Source organism: Nicotiana tabacum, chromosome 12 (genome assembly GCF_000715075.1).
Source record: "Nicotiana tabacum cultivar K326 chromosome 12, ASM71507v2, whole genome shotgun sequence".
In the NCBI taxonomy this organism is placed as follows: domain Eukaryota; kingdom Viridiplantae; phylum Streptophyta; class Magnoliopsida; order Solanales; family Solanaceae; genus Nicotiana; species Nicotiana tabacum.
Genome location: NC_134091.1, coordinates 46,111,301 through 46,134,699, shown reverse-complemented (window position 1 = coordinate 46,134,699; position 23,399 = coordinate 46,111,301). Strand labels below are relative to the sequence as shown.

Below are 23,399 nucleotides of genomic sequence, written 5' to 3'. Positions count from 1 at the left end.
AATATGATGGTTATTGTTGGCTGGTAATGAGGGTTCCATCCCCATTTTATCTAATTCAACCAGGTATGAAAAAATTCGTCCTTCCTAGGACATAAGGAACAGGGCCAAGCTCACCCCAAAATCAATCTAATTATCTAATGAATAGTTCTCCTAGCGATCAGTAGTCCCATCAGTATTTGACTTTCTCTTTTCTCTTTTATAATCACTTGCGAGTCTAGTACACAAATTTGTAAACTAAATCTTAACGCGTGCTTAGTGAAGTCCCTTATGCGAATAATCTGAACCAAATTATCGACCAGGTTACACTGCAAAGCATTCCATATATTGTTTTTTAAACAAATTTCATGGTATACAAATCTCTTCTGAATATGAAACACATGAAATCATCATACATACCAAGTGTCAGACTGAATCTAAAATAAAGACTCATAAACCAAAAATTCAGCTAACCTGTTATGCCAACAAATCGATCGTTTAGCTACTAAATTCGATGGATAATCAAACAAAACTGAAGCTTACCTATACGGGCCGGGAACGAATCTATTGCTAGTTCAATATTGAACGTGAATTGAAAACCAATTGATGAGGACCTATATATCTCGTCCTGCATACCCTTTTTGATTTGGTGCAAAAAAGGAGGGAGAAAAGCTAGGTCACTCAATTTTTATTTTATTAACAATAAAATCATTGAATTAATATTTACAACAAAAAAAATCGTTTAACTTTGCTGAAATATTAGAAAAACATCTACTTGCTTCTTCGTGGTGAGTGTCATGATATTATTTTTTTATAAAAAATATTTAATGACTTTCGTATTATTTAAATAAAGTTAGTTGACTTCTTCGTTACAAATAGTAATTCAATGACTTTAAAGCAATAAAGTTAAAATTGAGGCACCATCCATGAAGTTAGTCATGTAAATATAAATAGAATTTCAGCATTCCTTAAGATAGGGCAATAATCTGAACATGACTGTTGAAGATAAATTAAGAAATAAGCGGTGTGTCAAATTCCACACAGATGGTAATTCGATTTACCGCACTTATTGTGGCTCGCCTATACACGGTTTAGCCATGACTATATTAAAAATACCAACCAAGGTAATATAACACAGAGATAATTGTTGCCGGTTCAGTATTCCTTGTTGCTATCGCATATTTAATCTACACAAAAAGTAGCATTGCAAAGAAAAATATTGTGAGGCTGACTTCACTGCAATTATAAAGTTGACACAACATTTGTTGGGGCATGCGTCGTGTGTAACTATATAGTTTTACCGAACAGGCTCGGTTAATTTTATATTTACATCCTTTCTTTGTTCTTCTCGGGGAAAATGCATAAGTACTCCCGGCCTATAGCCGAATTTTTAACTACACACTTTATCTTTGCGGGAATCCTATTATCCCCTAAACTATTTTAAATAAAATTACTATACCCTTAGTGTTGATGTGACAGAAGAGAGTGTATGCAAAGAGAGAATGCTGAAATTTTATTTTATAACATTTTTATAAAATATAGGAGTAATATTTTCTATTTTTTCTTTTCTCTGGTTTATCTTTTTCTTTTCCTTTTCTTTCCTCCAGTTTTGTTACTTATAGAATGGCCGAAAATTAGCTTCGGCATTCTCCATATTTTTCGGCGAGATCGAAATGAAGATTTTATTCTTTACTCTCCATATTTCACTACACTTTATAGAGGATTACTGCTATTTTTAATCTCTTCACTCATCACTTTTAAACTTTCAATTACAATTGCTTCTCATAGAAAGGAATGAAAAAATCTCGTCCCAATATCAATTTCCGATTAAACTCGAAAGAAGCCCAGAAAACACTGAACAAGAAAAAGGTTTTTGATTATTATTTGCAAAAAATATTCTCGCCATGCTCGTCGTTTCCCGATTGGGGCCTTCGGCCTTTCACTGCTTTAGGTAGTGAGGTGGGTGAGGGGAGTCCTATTTTTTAATTAATCACATTTACATAAAAGGGGATTTGTATCAAATTGCCGCTATTATCCTTAGCCCCACGATGGGCGCCAAACTATCTACCCTTAAAATCGGATAACAATTAAATTTGTAGGTGGTTTTAAGGATACACGGATTAATTTGATACAAAGCGATAAATTAAGTTACTATTAAATAAACAAAGACAAAAAAATTCAAACCGCACAAGTTGGATAGTTTCAGCCTTAACGAAATAGCCACTCTCGAGCCGAGATCACTGAGACTGGTATAGACGAAAAAGAACAAAAGATGGAGACAAAGAAAATAATAATATAATTGCTTTTGAGTGTGTGTTACAATGTCTTTCATGAATTATCAGACCCATTTTATATGGTAGGGGAGTCCTATTTTAGGTACAACTCTATAAAAGGTAAAACATCTTCTGATTAACTGAATGCCGGTTCCTTATCGATACATGTCGAGATCCCCGCCGTAATATTCGACCAGTCACGAATATTTCGGCCTTCTGTTGGCTATGCTGGATTGTCTGACAATATTCTTCGATGTCGTTTGAGGTTAGGACTGATTCCGGGACCATGGCCTCTATATTCTCGAAGGCAGACGTCATGCCCCTGGGTTCTGGCCCGATGGGACTTTAGCTCGATTTCGGTCCCTTGTTGTCATGTCTCGAACCTTGCTTATTTTGTTGGAGGCTAGGATGCACCATGAGCTCGATTTTACCCTTATATAGATAGTCCCCTCATTTTTCAGATAGTAAACGACGAGAAACGACATGAGCTTCTGATTCTTACTTCGATACACCGTGACAGAAACGACAAAATAATTGAAACGTCTCGTCAGTAAAGTCATAATGGCATTAAATGCATGTCAGCCGCCGGTCGGCCGTCCTTGGATGCAAAATGCCGTTGAACTACTATAAATATCCCCTCCTTTGTTCATTTTAACTTTATATCCAAACATTCTACCCTTGTACTTTTAAGATTTCGAGTCCCTTTGCAAGAATTTTTACCCATCTTCATCTCAAGACAACAAGTCTAATCCTTCAATATTCCTTTCTTTCTCCACCTTTCTTGGAATTTCCTCCATTTTTTACAGAAATGGCAAAGATTTCCAAGACCATTCCTCAGAAAGAAACTCCTTCAACTTCGCAACCGGCTACTGAGGCCGAAGTGACTATTTCGCGCGCTGTCATTGATGAACCAGTACTGGGCAATGCTCGGTCAATGTCGATTTCAAGTCAAAAATCCTTCCTCCGTGCAAGGCCGGTGTGAGGAGGTCTCGAGATATATCTGCTCGATCACCGAAGAGATCCTCCTCACGGTCCGAAAAGACTGCAACTGGGTCTATAAGGACATAGTGGTCCCCGACCCCGATGAGGCCATTACCACCAATGTCGAGGGATATTTAAGTGTTTACACATATCACTTTACACTAGACCCAGCAGACCCTATCATCATAAATTTCTGTAAGAGATACGAGGTATGCCTCGGTCAGATCCATTCTTCACCGTGGAGGATTATGATCCTCCTTCGATTCTTTGTGAACCAAAATCGATGGGTGTTCATTCACCATCGACCATCTTCTTCACTTATACAGTCCCCAAATCTTTCGGGGGGAGGAGGGGCTGATAAAGCTCATGCGTCGGGTCAGTAAAGCCATGTTCTCAATTATTGATGAGGATCGGGATCGGGGTTGGCAAGGCCGTTTTGTCCTAGTGAGGACTTCAGACTTAATCTCAGATGAGTGTATGCCGTTTCCCGAGAAGTGGAACACCTCACATAAGTATGATTTACTTTCGATTGTCGATTTTATACTTACTTCTCTTTTTCTTATCGGTACTTTGTGGTGGTGCAACTATTGCTCTAGTCCCAAACGCTGTCCCTCAACTCAAGGAATGGGTCGAGGGTATCGTATCACAGATGCCCTATTCTGAGCGCTTGTGGCGCAATCTCTCGAAGGGCCTTTGGGAGTCCCGTTCCCACGGTAAGACTCTTTTCCCGAGTAGGTAGTATTAAAACCCCTCTTTTTACATTAAGCCTTACTCCCTTTACTTCTTTTTTGTAGGTTTATCTAAGGATATCGAGATGAGGCCTCCAGCCTATGGCGAGGACTTACCTACCGAGTTCCCTGCTCCGAGACATGCCGAAGAAAAGAAAAGAAAAAGGGCTCCGAGTTCCCCGTGCTCGAAGAAAAAGAAAACAAGGAGAAGGCTGGTGCGCAAGTCAAAAGAAAAAACCAGCGCCCGAGCACCACCTTCGGATTATGTCTATCGGCTAAGGGACGAATTCGAAGAAGAAGAACCTTTTGTTCTAGTGTCCCGTGAGTTGTCACAGCTCGAAAAGAGGGGGGGGCACTGAACCAGAGATCCGTGAGGATGATCTGCCTCAAGCCAGGGAGGTCGATGAGGGGACCGAGGCCAAGGCTTTTCGGGATGTGGGAAGTACCCCAAAAAAGGCACCCGGTGTGATAGACATCACCGAGTCGCACTCGTTCGGGGGGGGTGCACTGAACCAGAGATCCGTGAGGACGATCTACCTCAAGCCAGGGAGGTCGATGAGGGGACCGAGGCCGAGGCTTTTCGGGATGTGGGAAGTACCCCAAAAAAGGCACCCGGTGTGATAGACATCACCGAGTCGCACTCGTTCACCGAGTCCATGTACAATGAGGCTCAAACAATGAAAGAGCGCCCCAACTAGGGGGCCCACAGAGCGGACGACCCCCTCCGCTGCTTTTTGATGGTGTAGATTCCACCGTTACGGAAGACGTCATCGGATTAGGTGACATAGAGGTACCGAGCAAGAGTCCGACCTTGGGGGCAGGAGGGCCTAACTTGAGCCCGAAATTGGTCAACCGATTCCCTGCCCCGAGTGTGGAGCCTGATCGGAAGCGATCTATCATCATCACCATTCCGGAGGATACCCGGGTCCTTTTCGCCCCCGTAGGGGTGGCCAGTTACCTTCGGTGCCTGGTGACCGAAGAAGACCAAGCCAAAATGAATGAGGTAGACATGCCCTGCTTGTTCAACGAAGCACAAGCGACGCTGAACCGGGTAACTTTAGATAACTCTTGATGATTTCAATTTCTCCTCTTATACTTGAACTAATTCATGGATAATCCTAATTTTTCTTCGTATTTGTAGGCCTCGGTGCTTCACCACGAAACGTTCCTCCGGTATCAAGATGAGCTAAACCAACTCAAACCAAAGTCAGAGAGCTTACTGAGAAGAGAGACACATACAAACTTCTTATCGAGCAGCGTGAAGGGGAGGCTAATAGCCTTTGAGATGAGTTGGAAGTGGCTCGGAAAGAACACGCCGACCTGGTTGAACATGTTAAATTTTTTGAAGTTAGTGACGATGAGCTAGACATGGTCACTAACAGTCGAAACCCGCAGGTCCAACACAAGATTGATTGGATTGACCAACTCCGAGCCGAGATGGATGCAGTCAAGGTCGAGGCCGAAGAGTGGAGAGGTAGGATGAACCGTCTAGCCTTGGAAAAAGAGATTGCCCGGGCGCAGTTGACCTCGGCGGAGGACCAGCTTCGAGTGACGAGGGAGAAGGCTGAGGTACGGTCCCAAAAGATCGAGGAGCTCCAGTCTCAGCTAAGCTCGGCTCTTTCCGATCAATAGACCCTTGCCAAAGAGCTTAAAGAGGCCAAGTCGGTAGTTCAAGGAAACAAAGATGATGCCAACGAGATGGTGGCCCAGTATAAGGCCGATGCCAAGGCAGCCCAAGACCGACTGAAAGATATCGTCGAATATGTGAAGTGGCAGTCACAAAGGGAGGCCCTCGAGAAAGTTCATGCTCGGGATTTTGATTTGTCGGCCGAAGTCAAAACTGCTAAGGGGCTTAAAACCGAGGCCAAGAAAATGGTGTATCCTGAGGACGAAGAAGACTCCAAGGGTTCGGATGGATCTGGGGGTGGAGAAGACTCTGATGGTCCGGGTGACGAGGCGGGCTCCGGTGGAGACCAAGTTGTTTAAGTGCCTTATATATTTTTCTTTGTTTTTGTACTTTTGTACTTTTTTATCAAGGCCATTTGACCTTTGTAAAGATCTTTTCACACATTCGTGCATATATATATATATATATATATATATATATATATATATATACGGCTCTTGTTTCCCTTCGACAGTTTTTAAGCTCGTTTCCTTTTGCTTTTTTCTTTATGATTGCAAAGATATTGAATGCCTTAGTACGTAATAATTAGGACTTGTTTGAAGGTTCGAACATGCCTTACTCTCGATATTATTTTGTTTAAGACTCGTGGGGGCTCAGTATGTCTGGAAGATTTTCCCAAAGTACTTAGAATATTTTAGATTATAATTTGCCGAGGGTAGCCTTTTGAACCAGTTTAGAAATTTTGAAGGCCTTGTTTTTTGTTACGAGTCTCGGACGTCTCTGAGTCATTTTAATACGATCGTAGCCTTTCTAATTCGGGTGTTTCCCAGTGGGCTTGTTACACCGAGTCATCCGGACTTAACCGAGATAACCTTTCCCGAATGGGGGTGGCCGTAGCCTTTAAAATTCGGGCACTGCCAAATAAGCTTTGTGCCCCCGGACTTTATTATCCCGGGCTGTCCGAACCTGCCTTGGGCGAAAGTCCCCAAGTGAGGTGGCCCTGGGGCTCTATGTCTTCGGGGGATCAAATGTATGAAACAAAAATTTTCAAGGGGCAAAATATTTATCCGCAAGGTAGAAACTTCCTTTCAATTTTGTGCGTAACATACAAAGTTACACATGTGCTGTTCAAGCTTTATGTCCGGGCTTGGGTGGTCTATGTGGGCACAATTCATTCGACCATTTGGCCCTTACAGTCAATCCTATCGATCGAGCCTAGACTATTCGAGCACAAAGTTTCTTTCCTTGCCAAAATTATTTTTCAAGGGTGATGCCCCCCAGTGTTCGAGGTAGATCATAGAGAAGCCTCGGATACTGTTGACAATCGATCTTCGATTCTAAGTTCGTACGATCCACTGGTGCCTTGTTAAAAACCATGCCGGAAAATACATTTGGGACAAAACCGGTTCAAGGGAAAAAGAGTGCAACGCGTGCTTCCAGGCCTAAAAAATTATATCGTTCTTTGACAGTTACCTGCAAGTGTTAGTCCAAAATGTAAATAAATAAAAGCAGTAAATGGGGTCATACCTTAGCAGTAATATATCTTCAAGTGAGTTACGTTTCAGTTTTTCGGTAGTCGCTCACTGTTCATTGCTCCGAGTTTGTACGACCCTTTTACCGGTGATCTCGATAATTTGATACGGACCTTTCCAGTTTGGTCCCAGCTTTCCTTCATTCGGGTTTCGAGTGTTTAATGTGACCTTACTCAACACTAAGTCCCCAACATTGAAGTGTCAAAGGTTGGCTCTTCGATTTTAATACCTCTCGATCCGTTATTTTTTGGGCTACCATCCGGACGAGGGCGGCTTCGTACCTTTCATCTAACAGTTCCATGCTCGTATTCATAGTCTCGTTGTTTGATTCTTCGGTTGTGTATCGCAACCTGAATCGGTTCTTCGACATCGACCGGTATTAGAGCTTCGGCGCCGTAAACCAACGAGAATGGGGTGGCTCCGGTACTGGACTTCGAGGTCGTACGGTAAGCCCATAGGACTTCGGGCAAGATTTCTTTCCATATTCCTTTGGCTTCGTTCAATCTCTTTCTGAGGTTTTGGAGTACGGTTTTGTTCGTGGACTCTGGTTACCTGTTCCCAGGGCTGGCTATTCGATCCCAAACCCGCCCAGAGATTAATAGGTTGGGCTACAACATTTTAGCTCATGGGTTAATTTGGGATGAGCCCAAGTTAACCCATTATTTTTTGTAGCCCATTCTGACTCATAAAGTAGCCCAAATATAACCCATGAAGTTCACCCCAAAATAAAGGGATCTCAACCCAACTTATCTAGAAATTTACTTAGTTACCCTATCCCACCCCCACTCCCACGGTGGGCACCAAACTATTTACCCTCAAAATCGGATAACAATTAAATTTGTAGGTGATTTTAAGGATACGCGGATTAATTTGATACAAGCGATAAATTAAGTTGCTATTGAATAAACAAAGACAAATAAATTCAAGCAGCACAAGTTGCATAGTTTCAGCCTTAACGAAATAGCCACTCTCGAGCCGAGATAACTGAGACCGTTATAGATGAAAAAGAACAAGAGCTGAAGAAAAAAAAAATATAATTTCTTTTGAGTGCGTGTTACAATGTCTTTCATAAATTAGCAGACCCCCTTTATATGGTAGGGGAGTCCTATTTTAGGTACAACTCTATAAAAAGTAAAAAAATCTTTTGATTAACTGATTGCCGGTTCTTTATCGATACGTGCCGAGATCCCTGCCGTAATATTTGGCCAGTCACGGATATTTCAGCCTTCTGTTGGTTATGTTAGATTGTCTGACAATGTTCTTCGATGTCGTTCGAGTCTAGGACCGATTCTGAGACCATGGCCTCGATATTCTCGAAGGCAGACGCCATGCCCTCGGGTTCTGTCCTAATGGGACTTTAACTCGATTTCGGTCCCTTGTTGCAATGTCTCGAACCTGGCTTATTTTATCGGAGGTTAGGATGCACCATGAGCTCGATTTCACCCATATACGAACTTTCTTTAATATTGGCTTTAAGGGTAGGCTTAAAATTGCTAGGCCCATAACTAATGCAGGGCTTGCTAGTACCAAAGCTGCTGTCACACATACCTGAGAAGTCTTATTGACATATTTGATCAATTGATCTCTCTAGCAACCCTTTGTTCTTGGATTTCAAAACTGCAATACCAACCAATATTCATCATTAGTTCACTTGAAATTTTGTTTGTTGAGGTCGGAGAAGGGGTTGTTGTGGAATAAAAGATCGAATAATTATTGGAACAATTATCAATAGTGTCAAGGACTTGTTCGACGAATAGTCATATTGGACTTTATTGCTTTTAAGAATATGGCTACAGAATTTTGATGCTTCTGAACTTATACTGAAGTAATTGGAAAGAAGGGGTTCTAATTAAATCATACTTTTCCCCTGAAAAAATAATTGGTTCAAGAATGGTTGTAATGGTCCCTGGAAAAATAGTTGATTCAAGAATGGTTCATTTACTAGTAACTGTGTTTTTGAAAAGAAATCGCCATAAGTTTTTGTTCTTATTGGTCCAGGATACTCTTCTTACCTGGAACATAAAATAGCTCCTTTTTATTGACTATCAAGATTTAAATAGAGAAGTACTTGAAGCGAATATAAACATGTACAATTTGTAATCTTTTACATATATGCACATCTTATATTGATTATAGCTAGTAATAAGAAAACTTTCAAAAAGGAAAAAAAGAAGAAATATAAGCCTGGGAAATATTAGTTAGTTAGGGATAAGAATCGCGAATTTATTTTGTGTAAACTTAAACATGAAATTAGCAAAATTCATGATTACCATGAGGAGTAGATGGAAAATATAGTTTCTGAAGAATTAACTAAAACTTTTCCGTGATTAAGTTGTTACGAGTGTCATCTTTCTTGGACAATAAAATCAAAGGGCGTAAGATCTTCTTCTTGTTTCATCCCTCATTCCAATTGTATAGCTCAATAATTTGTCAAACGAACTTGGGATTAAATAAATAGTAATTTAGAAAACTAGATAATTTTGGGATACAATAACGAAAAACACCATTCATGTAAGTAAACTAAACGAACCTTTAATAGTTTATAAAGTTCTATCTTCTGCCATCATCTTCAAGTCTTCAAGCTAGAAAATAAGAAGTAATTAATTGGGTATGTATTCTTTAGGCTATGAAGAAGGACCAGCTCCAGAAACTTACTTCCATATATGCGTGAAATAATGAAAATTAAGAACTAATTGTGAGACCCAAGCAAGTGCTTTCTTTCCTTATAAAACCTTATAAGCAAATTAAAGGAGATAATATATAATTAGAGAGGGGCTGCCAAAAAGAGCCAAGTCCGAGGTTGTCTTTCTTGCTTGAATAGTGAACCATCCTTTTTAAAGCCCACTTACAAGAAAGACAGTTTTTAATTTGTGATGATGATAAGTTTAATGCATTCACTTGATAGAATTAACTAAGAGGGATTGAAGTTATCAAACCACTCCTAGAGACACTTCCTGTGGACAATTGCGGGACCAGATTCATCATACTCGGCCTTCACTATCCACATCTGCACAACAAGTAGAAGTTAGTTCTGATCCCTCGAGCTTAAAGAAGACATTCACAATTAGAACAATTTATTTGGGAATGAGACGCGGTTGATTGAATGACTGATCAGTCAACTAAAGCAAAAAGAAACTAACTTGTTGGAAAGTACTGAGGGAAGCTAGAATTGATCCTCCTATCCGAGCGCTGTACTTTCTCTCGGGCGGTGCAATCACCTTGATCTTCATGCGGCTTGGAGAGAGAGCAGAGATTTCCTTGCTCATACGTTCCGCTATGCCCGGAAACATAGTAGATCCACCAGTAAGAACAATGTTAGAAAATAAATATTTCCTAATATCAACGTCACACCATCGCCGGAATCAAGAACAATACCTTGTTGAAAATAACAAAAAAAATTAGTGACTGACTAAAACAGTGGTATTATTCTTACCAGTTGTACGACCATTAGCAAACAGAGAAAGAATGGCCGGAATTGCAATATACATGGCTGGAATATTGAATTTCTCAAAAATGATTTGAGTCATTTTCTCTCGGTTTGCTTTGGGGTTACGTGGTGCCTCAGTCAGCAGAACGGGATGCTCCCATGGATCAACACGGAGTTCATTGCAAAATGTGTGATGCCAGATTTTCTCCGTATCATCCCAATTGCTTACTATGCCATGTTTAATTGGATATTTCGAAGTCAAAATACCTCTTCTCCGCTGAGCTTCATAACCAACATAAGCATCTTTTTGTCCCATTCCAGGCATGATGCCAGTGTGACGAGGACGACCAACTATACTTTCGAAAACTGCCCTTGGAGAATCATCCCCAGCAAAACCGGCCTAAAGAAACAAACAACAAAATAGTTACGTATTATTCATTCGTATGTCACATGCCCTGAAATTGCAAGCAGTTTGTTCTAACTAACCTTGCTCAATTTAGTTCCATTGTCAATAACAAGTGGTCGAGTATCCTTCCCATCAGCCATCTTGTAAGGACTTCAAATTTTTATTTTGCAAAGTATAATATTGAAAGAAGAGAGTAGGAGAATTGTAGAAATTTTCTGTGTATATTTCTCTTTACAATGTAATCTATATATACAAAAAAATGGAATCTAGTCTAAACAAACTTTGCCAAGTGGCACTATTTTACTAGTCTATTCCTAACAGCTTTTGTAACAAACAAAAGGAATATTTACAAAGAATAATCCTATCTACTATGTAAGATATCTGTTTGTATCTTCTGGGCTATTCCATAATTTGGGCCGATGAAATCACTGAAATTTGAAGGCCCACTTAATATAAAACCAAGTCCAAGACAAAAAGAGAATCCAGCCCGTTTATCCATCACACATAATTTGTATCGATCATAAGTCTTTTAGTTTGTGAGACTTATGGTCTGAAACTTGGTCTCTTTTCTTTAGGCGGCTTAGGTCTTTATCTTCTTCTTTAACATACCCTAAAATCCTTGAACTTTCTTCTTCATTCTTCTTCTTCTGAGATGAACCATGAGAGATCATTATCTGAAATTCCATTATCTCAGTATCCCCCCTCAAGTTGGAAGGGACGAAAGTAACACCCATCTTGCGAAGAGCAGAGTTATGAGCTGGTCCTGATAGAGATTTGGTGAAGGGATCGGCGAGCTGTGAAGAGGAAGGAATGTGTGAGAGTGAAATTAGACCGGAAAGGTACTGTTGTCGGACGAAATGACAGTCTAATTCCCCGTGCTTTGTCCTTTTGTGGAATACTGGATTCCGGGCAATATGAATGGCCGATTTGCTATCAGAGAGAACGGGAACATGCAAAGATGGAGATACAGACAAATCTTCAAGTAATCGAATGAGCCATGTCAATTTAGCAACAACCCTACGCATGGATCTATATTCCGCTTCAGCGGAAGATAAAGAAATTGAAGCTTGCTTCTTCGATTTCCATGAAATGGGTGACCTTCCTAGAGCGATGTAAAACCCACTGACAGAACGCCGGGACTCAGGGCAAGAAGCCCAGCCGGCATCACAAAAAGCCACAAGCTTGAGAGAGGGATCTGAGTTCAAAATAATACCTTGTCCGGGATCTGAACGGAGGTATCTTAGAACTCGAATGGCTGCCATGTAGTGAGAAAGACAAGGACTTTGCATGTATTGGCTGAGTTTAAGGACAGCAAAGGACAAGTCTGGTCTAGTGTGAGTGAGATAATTTAGCTTCCCAACAAGATGACGGAATACAGTAGGATTGGAGATTAGAGGTCCTTCATTAGCACTAAGCTTTGAAGATGGTTCAAGAGGGGAAGAAAAACAAGGTGAATTCGAGACATCAAATTCATGCAATAAGTCCAAGGTAAATTTCCTTTGACACATAATAATTCCTTGCGCTTCCCTGAGAATTTCCATTCCTAGGAAAAATACAGATTTCCCAAATCTTTAACTTTGAACTCTGTGCTAAGAAATGATTTAAGTGCTGAAATTTCTTGAGAATCATTACCACTGATAAGAATGTCGTCGACATACACTGCGACAATAGAAGTTAGATTCCCAGTACGTTTAAAGAATAGGGAGTAGTCATTCATAGAGGAAGAATAGCCTTTGAAACTTAATGCACCTGCAAGTCGAGCATACCCCTGCCGTGAGCTTGTTTTAACCCATAAAGAGACTTTCTGAGTAGACAAACATGGTTAGGACTTGGGGAAGACATTCCAGATGGAAATTTCATGTATACTTCCTCTTGTAAGTCTCCATGTAGAAAAGCATTGCTCACATCTAATTGATAGATTGGCCAGTCCTTCTTTGCTGCTATTCCCATTAAACATCTGATAGTGGTCATTTTGACCACTGGTGAGAATGTGTCTGTATAATCTATTCCTTCCCTTTGAATATCTCCCCTAACTACTAATCTAGCCTTGAGTCTCTCTATTGAACCATCTAATTTATGCTTGACTTTGTAAACCCATTTGCAAGGCAATGCCTTATTTCCTTTAGGTAATAGTACCACATCCCAAGTATGGTTCTCTTGTAGAACTGCAATTTCTGAGTCCATAGCCTTTTGCCAACCAGGATGCATAGAGACTTGAGAATAATTAACAGGCTCTTGTACTTCTAAAATGGACTTCATGATGTATTGATTATGTGCTGACAAAGCTCCAAAAGAGTAAACATTAGGCTTAGTAGGTTGTTTTAGACAAGAATCAGTAAATTGAGTGAGAAAGATGTTATTACAAATGTAATCCTTGAAATGGCTTGGCCATTGAGTTTCTCTACCAGATCTCCTAGGTGCAGGTGGTGTTAAGACATGGTCATAAGAATTGCTCCTAGGTGAATGAGGGCTAGATGAGGGATTGTTTCTAGATGAATGAACATTCTGAGGTGGTTGGAAACTAGCTGGAATTACAGAAGAGGGAAAACTCTCGGTACTGCTGCTAGGACTAGGTGAACTGGAGTCATGAGGTAGCTGTTCACTAGAGGGAATTGGGAATGTGTATTTAGTGAAGGGGAAATTGGTGGAGATGTAGGGTAGGCAGTATCCATTAGAGAAGATGTGGGAAATATAGAGTCTGGAGAAGAGGGAGCAGGATTAGTAACTAAAGGATACTTATCCTCAACAAAGTGAACATCTCTAGATACCACAATCTTTCCGGTGTCTAATTCCAACAGTTTGTATCCCTTCTGTCCTAGAGGATATCCCAAAAACATACAAGCTTTTGCTCTAGGGTAAAACTTACTTCTTCCATTAGACAAGGTAGACACATAGCAACCAAAACTCTTGAGTTGATTATAGGATGTAGGTTGGTTAAACAGTACATAAAAAGGTATCTGTCCCTTGAGAACTTTGGAAAGTAACCTGTTCATCAAATAAGTAGCTATTAGTACACATTCTCCCCAATAGGCAATAGGAATATGTGATTGAAATAATAGAGCTCTTGCAATATCCAGGAGATGCCTGTGCTTCCTTTCAACTATTCCATTTTGTTGAGGGGTTGCTACACAACTTGTTTGATGAAGAATTCCCTGTGAAGAGAGGAAGGCAGATTCTTGACTGCCTCTCCCAAGTTCAAATGCATTATCTGTTCTTAGCTTTTGCACCTTGACTCCAAACTGCCTTTCAACCATGACTAAGAAATTTTTCAAAACCCCAAATGCATTACTCTTTGTGCTCAATAGAAATGTCCAAGTTCCTCTATTGTAATCATCCACAACAGTTAAAAAATACTTATATCCATTATAAGTAGGGACCTTGTAGAGACCCCAAACATCAACATGTATTAATTCAAATGCTATTTTTGTTTTGATTTGATTTAGAGGGAATGGGGATCTAGTTTGTCTAGCTTTAGGACAAACATCACAGAAACATGAAAAATTAGAAGGAAAAGAGATAAAACTGAAGTTTTTCATTGATGAAAAAGGAAAATACCCCAATCTAATGTACCAAAGGTTTATATTAGAAATAGCATTTGCAGAAAAAGGAAAAGGTGCTGAAAACTGAACAGAATCACTATTCTTAAAAGATGTAGCTACACTCTCTTCAGTACTATTCCTAGAGTTGATAACAGTAGGTTCCAATAGGTATAATCCCTCTCTTACTTCACCAAAAACTTGAGCACTCTTCACTAAAGAGGCTTGCAATAGATATTGATTAGAGGAGAATGAGATGATGCAAAGAAATTGTGAACAAAACCTATTAACAGATAACAAATTGTATCTGAAAGTAGGTATATAAAGAACTCTCTCTAGAACATAGTTAGGAAGAATGGATATCTTTCCTATGTGAGTGACTGTTATCCTAGATGAATCAGAAAAATTAATGTGTAGTGACACAGGGAGTGGGGTAAGTGAAATAAAAGCATTTGAATTAAAACATATATGTTCAGAAGCCCCTGAATCTATTATCCAAGTGCTGGAATTAAAAACTGAAAAATAAGATCCAGAGTATTTCACAATTGTAACAGCAACTGTATTTGCATTTACTTCTGAGTTTGAACTTCCTGAATCTGAAACTTTGATCTGCTTTATCAACTGCATCAGTTGAGAGAACCGGTCCTTAGATAAATGATGTTCCAAAGCATGATTGTAATTGTTGCTGGCATCTCCTCCCTGTTCTTCTGAGAAAGCCCCATTACTTCTGATAGGTCCTTGACCTGTCTTCCCATTTGTGAACTCAAAGTTTTTAGAAAAGCCTATAATTCTGTAGCAATTTGCCACTGAGTGTCTTGTTTTCTTGCAGTAGGTACAAGACACATTAGGATTAAACTTTGATTTCTTGGCCTTAGCAGTAGGTAGTTTTGGACTTTGATTCCCAGATCTCTGAAACCCATTTTGGTTCCTTTGAAATTGATTAGTGAGTTTTTGCTTTCCATTTCTCTATGAAAAGTTGTTTTGATTTGAAAAACTCCCATGGCTTCCTACCATGAAAGCTGAAGAATTAGAGGATATTAGGGGGTTAGCATATATCTATCTCTGATTCTCATCTTGAAGAATGAGTGAATAGGTATGGTTGATGCTTGGTAGAGGATTCATCATTAGGATGTTTCCTCTAGCTTGAACATAGGATTCATTCAACCCCATGAGAAATTGAATCAACCTCTCATCCTCTTGTGATTTCTCCAACAATTTCTTTCCATCACATACACGAGCACAGTTACACTTGATATTTGACTTCAAAGAATCCAGCTCATCCCATAAGCGTTTGAGCTTGGTGAAATAAGTTGCTATGTCATTTGTTCCTTGTGATAATCCATGTAATTCCTTCCGTAGGTGATACAGTTTTGCACCATTGGACTGTCCAAATCTGTGTTCAAGACTCATCCACAGATCCAGTACAGATTTTGAATAAATGACACTATCTCCAATGTCTTTGGATAGTGAGTTAAGTAGCCATGAAGTAACCATGTCGTTACATCTACTCCATGGTTGGTGGTCCTTTGAGGTGGCAGCAGGTACTGGACAACTACCATTGATAAATCCCAGCTTATTCTTTGCCGAGAGGGCTATCGGCACAGATCTCCTCCAGCCTTGGAAACCTCTGCCATCGAAGACTGCATTTACTAGACTCATTCCAGGTGCATCTGAGGAATGAAGGAAGTAGGGGTGATTTGGGTCGAAGTTGACTCCATTTCCACCAGTAACTAGAACTACGGAGGTTTCACCAGCATCAGACATGATGAAACAAATGGATTAGTGACAGAAAATCAAGAAAAGAAGACTGGATTTTCCAGAATCGAGCTACTGCTCTGATACCATGAAAGACGAGAGTAGGAGAATTGTAGAAATTTTCTAGTGTATATTTCTCTTTACAATGTAATCTATATATACAAAAGAATGGAATCTAGTTTAAATAAACTTTGTCAAGTGTCACTATTTTACTAGTCTATTCCTAACAGCTTTTGTAACAAACAAAAGGAATATTTACAAAGAATAATCCTATCTACTATGTAAGATATCTGTTTGTATCTTCTGGGCTATTCCATAATTTGGGCCGATGAAATCACTGAAATTTGAAGGCCCACTTAATATAAAACCAAGTCCAAGACAAAAAGAGAGTCCAACCCGTTTATCCATCACATAGTTTGTATCGATCATAAGTCTTTTAGTTTGTGAGACTTATGGTCTGAAACTTGGTCTCTTTTCTTTAGGCGGCTTAGGTCTTTATCTTCTTCAACAGACCCTAAAATCCTTGAACTTTCTTCTTCATTCTTCTTCTTCTGAGATGAACCATGAGAGACCATTATCTGAGATTCCATTATCAATTGTTCATAAAATCAGCTCAGTCAATGAGATAATTTCTTCCTTAATAGTATATTGTTCGGTTCTCCTTTTTATCTCCCTTCAAGCTCAAGGAGAGAGAGATTTTTATATTTCCAGTAAAAGTCATCAGCTATTAGCACATGAACATCCCCTTTATTGTTAAAGGCAAAGAAAACAACAAAGACAATAGATACGACATAGTGATGACAACAAATAGGGGGTTCATGCAAAAACTTGGAGACAGAAGGAATAACAAAGGTCAGCTGGTGCAGTCAGAGTTCATTGAAGATATGTCACTCACGTTAAGGGCCCAAACATAAATTTTCCAAAATCCTTGGGTTGCTTACTTCCCTAACTCACTTTTAGCTCTCAAAATTCTTTTCTTTGGCAAACTATCTCAGTTCTTGTCGTCGCCTTATGTTAAACTTCCCCACTTTTACATTTAGTATAGACCAAAATGCGAGCGAACAGATAAAAGATTTTTAAGTTAAGAAAAGCCAATAGAACGGCAGCCCCAAGACCTCACAGACTGCAATTCTAGCAAAGGGTGATGAACTTTATAAGACACAGAATGTTAGGCACATACTCCTGCTATGAAAATCACCTATAGTAACCTTAAAGAATAAGAAAACTCTACTAACACCATTGCTTGTTGCCTGATTATATTTTTCTTTTTAAACACAAGAAAGCACAAAACTTTAAGGCCTTCCTCTTTGTTATGAGGAAAAGGAAATAAGAAAAAGGTCTTGCTCTTTAAGTAGATGATATGATTTATTGGTGGAATTGTGGAAAGTGATCATGCTATTGCTACCCATGAAACTGAATCATGAACTTCCCAAGTAACTCAAATAGTTACTATGTGTAAATATGTCAAATGTGTAAATCAACTGACCGGCCAGTACAAGCAAAGTATAATCAAGAGCCAAAAAGAAAATTATATATGTTTCTTTCCCAGTTTTATGTTGTTACTGTTGGCGGGCAAAGGTAGGGGTTCATTCCTATTTCATGCGATGGAGCAAAAAAGACTATTTCGAAATCAAAGAAACTGTTTTATAGAACCAGAAAGAAAATTTTATCTTGTAAATCCCCTTTTAGCTCCAACACTTCTGCCTAAAATCTAATGAATAGTTCTAGTATTGATTAATACTAAGTGTACGCGTGTAAACCGATAGACTGCACCAAACCGAAAAGAAAACCCCGATATGGTTTGGTTTGATTTGGGTTAGTATTGAAAAAAAATCGACCATAATTGGTTTGGTTTGGTTTTAACTAAAAAAAAGCCAGACCGAAACCAAACCAACCTGATAATACAATTATACGATTTTTAAAACTATTCTATACATATAAATATTTATTGTAATGTAATTTATAAAAATTTCTTAAACTTTTTCACAGTTTTATCTTTTAACGTATTATTTCAAGTTTGGACTTAACATTCTTGAATGGTAAATAAATTTTAAAGCCCATAGATGTAGTAATTCAAACAAAGTTCAAATCAATACTGGTGATAACAAAAGAAATTCAATTCAACACTAGGAATGACGATAGTGTTGGATATCTATTTTTAGTTTTACATTGGTTTATAATGAAAATTCATAACTTAGTTTATCTTTTTCTTTAGTACTTAATTATGTAATTAATAGTACTTATTAGATATACTTATTTAAGCATGCCTTATATACTCTCTCCGTTTCAATTTATGTGAACCTATTTCCTTTTTAGTCCATGCCAAAAAGAATGACCATTTTTCCTATTTGGAAACAATTTACCTTTATGCAATAATTTATAGCTGCACAAAATATGTGTGCCTCATTTTACAATATAAGTTTAAAAGTCTTCTATCTTTTCCTAAACTCCGTGTCCAGTCAAATTGGTTCAGATAAATTGAAACGGAGGGAGTAGTATTTTTAGATTATGTTAATTTTTATTATGAATTTTATTATCTTTGCTATTGAATATTTTAATATAATGCTATGACTTATCTCATATTATTGTGTTATTTTCTTAAAAAATATATTACTATATACTTGTATCTTATTAGGACTTAAGAAATATTTGGAGCACACGTTACATATTTTGTGCTATAAAGACTTTAGAAAAAACCCGAGAAAAATCAAGATTGAAAAATCTGATTTCTTTGATTTAGTTTGGTTTATAGATTTAAAAACCCGACACCATTGGTTTGGTTTGGTAATTGAAAAATTCGAACCAACCCGACCTATGTACACCCATACTTACGTGGGTAATCTAGACTAAATTATCAATTTAGTTACACCGCAAAGCATTCATATCGTCAGAAAAAGGGAAAAAAGGGCAGCCCGGAACACAAGACATCCCGCATTCATGCAGGGTAAGGAGAAGGATCTCATCCCAAGGGATGTGATATAGACAGTCTACCCTAATACAAACATTAGTGACTGGTTTCATGACTTGAACCCGTGACCTTTAGGTCACAGGGAGATAATCAATAGCACGTTCTTATTTTATAATCATATGAAATCATCATAACAAATGCCAAACTTCACCTAAATTCAAAACTCAAAAACCCAAAATTAGTAAACCATTTACACCAACAAATCATTGAGCAACCAATAACCAGTAGCAAGCGCATAAATACAAGTGAAACAGAGAACAGAGACAAACACTACAAGAAAACAGGACATTAGCTATGGAATTTAGCTTGGATACACATATCCCTAGCTAATATGCACCTTTAGCTAGGAATTTAGCTAGAAAAGTCACATTTCCTTGCAAATGTTTTCGATTAAGAATCTAGTCATAATATAGATAGGAATTAGCTAGGGACCATTCCTTGCTAAAACATAGCTAGAGATTTTCCCAAGCCAAAGTTATAGCTAATTTTTAGCGGGAATTCTAATTTGGCGCTAAATTTATTTTTCCAAAAGATCATAGGTTAGATAGGGACATAGTCCGTAGCAAATCCCTAGCAATGTGTTAGCAAGAAAAGTCTCCTAGCTAATCTATAGCTAAATGTTAGAGGGAATTCTATTTTGGCGCTAATTATTTTTCCTAAGGAACTTTATTTGTTAGCTAGGAATATATTCCGTTGCTAATCTCTAGCTAAAAAGTAGCTAAGGATGTTTCCTTGCCAAATCTATAACTAAACTTTGGCGGGAAATTCCAATATGTTACTAATATTTTGTTTAGCTATGGACGAATCCAAGTTAATCTCAAGAAAATTATTATTATGGCAATTTATTAATTACGAATGTTTAAATATGAAAATTTATCAAAATTGGTGTGGCCACAACCCACATATTTAAAATAATTTTTCTATGTATAATTAAAATGATGACTTTGTCCCGTCATTATTTCTTATCCTATCTCACCATCCTAATTAAATTTGTGGAGAATTCATCTAGAATATCTTTTAGGAGATTTAGAAATAAAATACCTTTTCGTGAAAGAATCCAGATTAGCTATCTAGCAGAAAGGTGTAGCTAATTTATAGCAATTAAAAATAAGTCCGTTGGCGCTTAAAATCTTTAGTAATATTATTTTAATAGAACTCTGTATCTCAAATCCTTAAAAACCGCTAAACATCCACGCACTCTTCCACGTCTCTTCATCCCTCTAAACCCTCAACTATCATCTTCTGATGTGTGAAAGCCGTGTACGCAAGGTGACGAGTGTGTACATGGGATAAACGTGAAAATTACCGATTTTAGCTATGTCGATTCCTTTCATGCCTTAATTGAGTTATCTTATTTTCACATGTTCTACTTGTCTTATCTCTTACTTGCAAATTGCTCTACATGTTTAATTAAAGTTCTTGTTTCCTTTATTTTGTATTCATTATTTAACCGTTGAACTCTTTTCTTGAACTTGTCATTCTTGGAATATCTTGTTGTTGAAATTGGTATTGAGTTATAAGGGTCGTGATTCACATTGAGGCAAAGTGTTAAGTGGTGAAATACTATTATGTTGAGTCATTCACTTTCGGTTGTTATTGTTAAGACTCTTGTGTACATTGTGGTTGAGCCATGGACTCTCTATTGTAAAAACACTATTATTGTTGATTTCTTTGGCAAGTTGTGATATTAGGCACTTGAGGTGCGATTTGTGTTACGTTGTGATATTGATACGCATGTAGTGATATAAGATTTTGGGGTTGAAATTCATGTGGTGAGATAAGGTGGGATTGATATGCGTGGCCAGTAGGGAAATTACTAGAAGTCATGCGGTGTGATAAAGTGGGCTAAAACGTGGGATGCTATTTCGGGAAAAATAATTTTCACAAAGGTTCCAAACTGCTTTAGCAGTATCACTTTCTAGGAAGAGGTGATTAATAGTCTCTTCCCTAGGGGGCACACAACATGAACACCGAAAAATAATGCATCGACCAAATCTAGATATGATAGTATCAACAGGAATTTTTCTATTTAAAATTCTCCATAAAGTAAAAGAAACTTTAAAAGGAACATATTTAGGCCAAGTATTGATCCATACCTGCAGCTGGTCTTTCCTCTGTCTTACAATTTCAAAGACAGTAGAACAATTGAATCTCCCATTAGTGGAAGGTGTCCATATAGCAATGTCTGCCTCCCTTCTGTCACCAATTGGAATTTGGGAAATCTTATCTAAGATATCAGCTGGAACCAATTGACTTATGAAATCAAGGTCTCATATTCCCTCATCTGTAATGCAGTCATCCAATATAAGATGCCTAGGTTTAGACTGAAGCTGCAGAATCTGGTATAGAGGGCTAGAACCAATCCAGTTATCCCACCAAAAGGATATGTTACCAGCTTGAATTCTCCATATGATATGTTTGTCAACTTGTTACCTCATATTCATAAGGTCTTTCCAGTTGCTAGAGTCACCATTCTGTTTTTGTTTGGACATAGGATGGCTTCTCTGACAGTATTTGTTCATTAGAAAACTAGATAAAAGGTTATTTTCAGATCTTAGCCTCAACCATCTCTTTGCATTAAAGGACTTAGAGATATCATGAAACCTTTTAAAACCAGCACCTCCTTCTGAAGTAGGGTAGCATAATTTATCCCATGCTCTCCAATGGTACTTCTTTTTTGTGTCATTATAACCCTAGAAAAAATTAGCAAAATATTTTCTAATTGCTTGAAAATCATTTTGGGAGGTGATATTGCAGCCAAGATATGAAGAGATTGGGACTAAAGAACATGCTTGATGAGTGTGGCTCTATCCCCAACAGATAATAGGTTACCTTGCCAACCTTTGATCTTGTTCTAAACCTTAGTAACTATATCATTGAAGTAGAATATTGTTTTTCTCCCACAGTAAATAGGGCAACCTAGATACTTAAAAGGAAAATATTGATGCTTGTAGCCTATGACTCTTTCTATCATTCTTCTCTTAGGCTTTGGAGTTTGAGCGATAGTGGCGAAGAAACTTTTCTCCTTGCTAATCTCCTGACCTGAAACTTCTTCATATTGGTGTAGTGCATTCATGGTCATCTTGATTCATCTCTTATTCCCTGAAGAGAAGATGACTAGGTCATCTGCATAACAGAGATGGTTGATCTGTGGGCCATTCTGGTTCATTGAGAAGCCAATATAACCTTCTCTATCATGGAGACTGTTAAGAACCTTGGTTAAGGTTTCGGCAGCTAAGATGAATAAGGTCGGGGAAAGGGGGTCCCCTTGTTTAAGATCTCTAGTAGAGTGAAAAAAGCTTTGTCTAGTTCCATTAATAAGGATAGAATACCACACATCAGAGATGAGCCTAGATATAATGCCAACAAACATGTCTGAGAAGCCCATTTGCTTCAAAACTGCTGTGACGAAGCTCCAAGAAACTTTATCATATGCCTTAGCCATGTCTAGTTTGATAACGAAATTGGCCCCCGGATTGTTCATTTTTATGTTATGAACAATTTTATGTGTTAACAACACGTTCTCAGAGATTAATCTCCCTTTCATAAAGCCAGACTGATTTTGTGAAACCAGTTTATGAAGCATGCTAGAGAGCCTATTAGTTATGATTTTGGAGATAATCTTGTTAGAGAAATTGCTAAGGCTTATAGGTCTGAGTTGTGAAAAATCAAAGGGAGATTCAACCTTTGGGATTAGTACAAGATAAGTGTGAGTATAGTATTTGGTTAACTTCTTGCCGGCAAAAAATTCATGAACCATGTCCACCACCTCTGATGATATAACACCCCAGCAGTTCTGATAGAAAAATCCATTAAAACCATCTGGTCCTACAACGGAATTAGGATCCATACAAAAAATAGCATCTTTAACTTCCTCAATAGTAGGACGAGAGGTAATCCAATAATGATCCTTAACAGAAATTGTCTTCTCAATTCTGTGAATAATATCCATATTAGGTGTAGTGTCAGGCTGAGTGAAGAGATTACTAAAGTAATTGATAGCTTCATTTGAGATTTGATCGATCCCTTGGACCCAGTGGCCTTGTCTGTCCTTGATTCTGTGTAAATAGGCTCTCTTTCTCCTCTGTCTAATAACACTATGGAAGAATTTTGAATTAGTATCACCTTCCTCCTCCCACTTAACTCTATCTTTTTGCTTTAAGATGTTGGTTTGGACCTTAGTCCAGTAA

The 23,399-nt window shown here is 38.4% G+C and overlaps 1 protein-coding gene and 1 long non-coding RNA gene across 6 annotated transcripts; one reads left to right on the top strand and one right to left on the bottom strand.

Moving 5' to 3' along the window:
- Positions 1–8,134: 8,134 nt before the first annotated feature.
- Positions 8,135–11,182, bottom strand: LOC107816839 (actin-like). Of its 5 annotated transcripts, XR_012697276.1 has the most exons (7): positions 11,031–11,182; positions 10,551–10,944; positions 10,258–10,391; positions 10,054–10,124; positions 9,648–9,699; positions 8,666–8,734; positions 8,135–8,512 (listed from the first exon to the last, which is right to left on the bottom strand). XR_012697276.1 is itself a non-coding variant. In XM_016642586.2 (5 exons), exons 1-4 carry the CDS (start codon positions 11,088–11,090, stop codon positions 10,059–10,061), a joined length of 654 nt encoding a protein of 217 aa, XP_016498072.1. In that variant the 5' UTR covers positions 11,091–11,182; the 3' UTR covers positions 8,135–8,734; positions 10,054–10,058. The 5 variants fall into 5 exon arrangements, 1 of the variants encoding a protein (XP_016498072.1); XR_001655052.2 differs by having other exon boundaries at positions 9,648–10,124; XR_001655051.2 differs by having other exon boundaries at positions 8,135–8,734.
- A 125-nt stretch (positions 11,183–11,307) lies between these two features.
- On the top strand, positions 11,308–16,540 carry LOC142166861 (uncharacterized). Its single transcript, XR_012697277.1, has 2 exons — positions 11,308–12,438; positions 15,846–16,540. It is a non-coding gene; the product is annotated as an uncharacterized LOC142166861 (long non-coding RNA).
- Positions 16,541–23,399: the final 6,859 nt, after the last annotated feature.

Coding starts and splice junctions, on each gene's coding strand:
- LOC107816839 (XM_016642586.2), bottom strand. CDS start 11,090: ATGGCTGATGGGAAGGATACTCGACCACTTGTTATTGACAATGGAACT. Junction 10,945..11,030: donor ATGGAACTAAATTGAGCAAG/GTTAGTTAGAAC, acceptor TTGTTTCTTTAG/GCCGGTTTTGCTGGGGATGA. Junction 10,125..10,257: donor CCCTCAGTACTTTCCAACAA/GTTAGTTTCTTT, acceptor CTTGTTGTGCAG/ATGTGGATAGTGAAGGCCGA.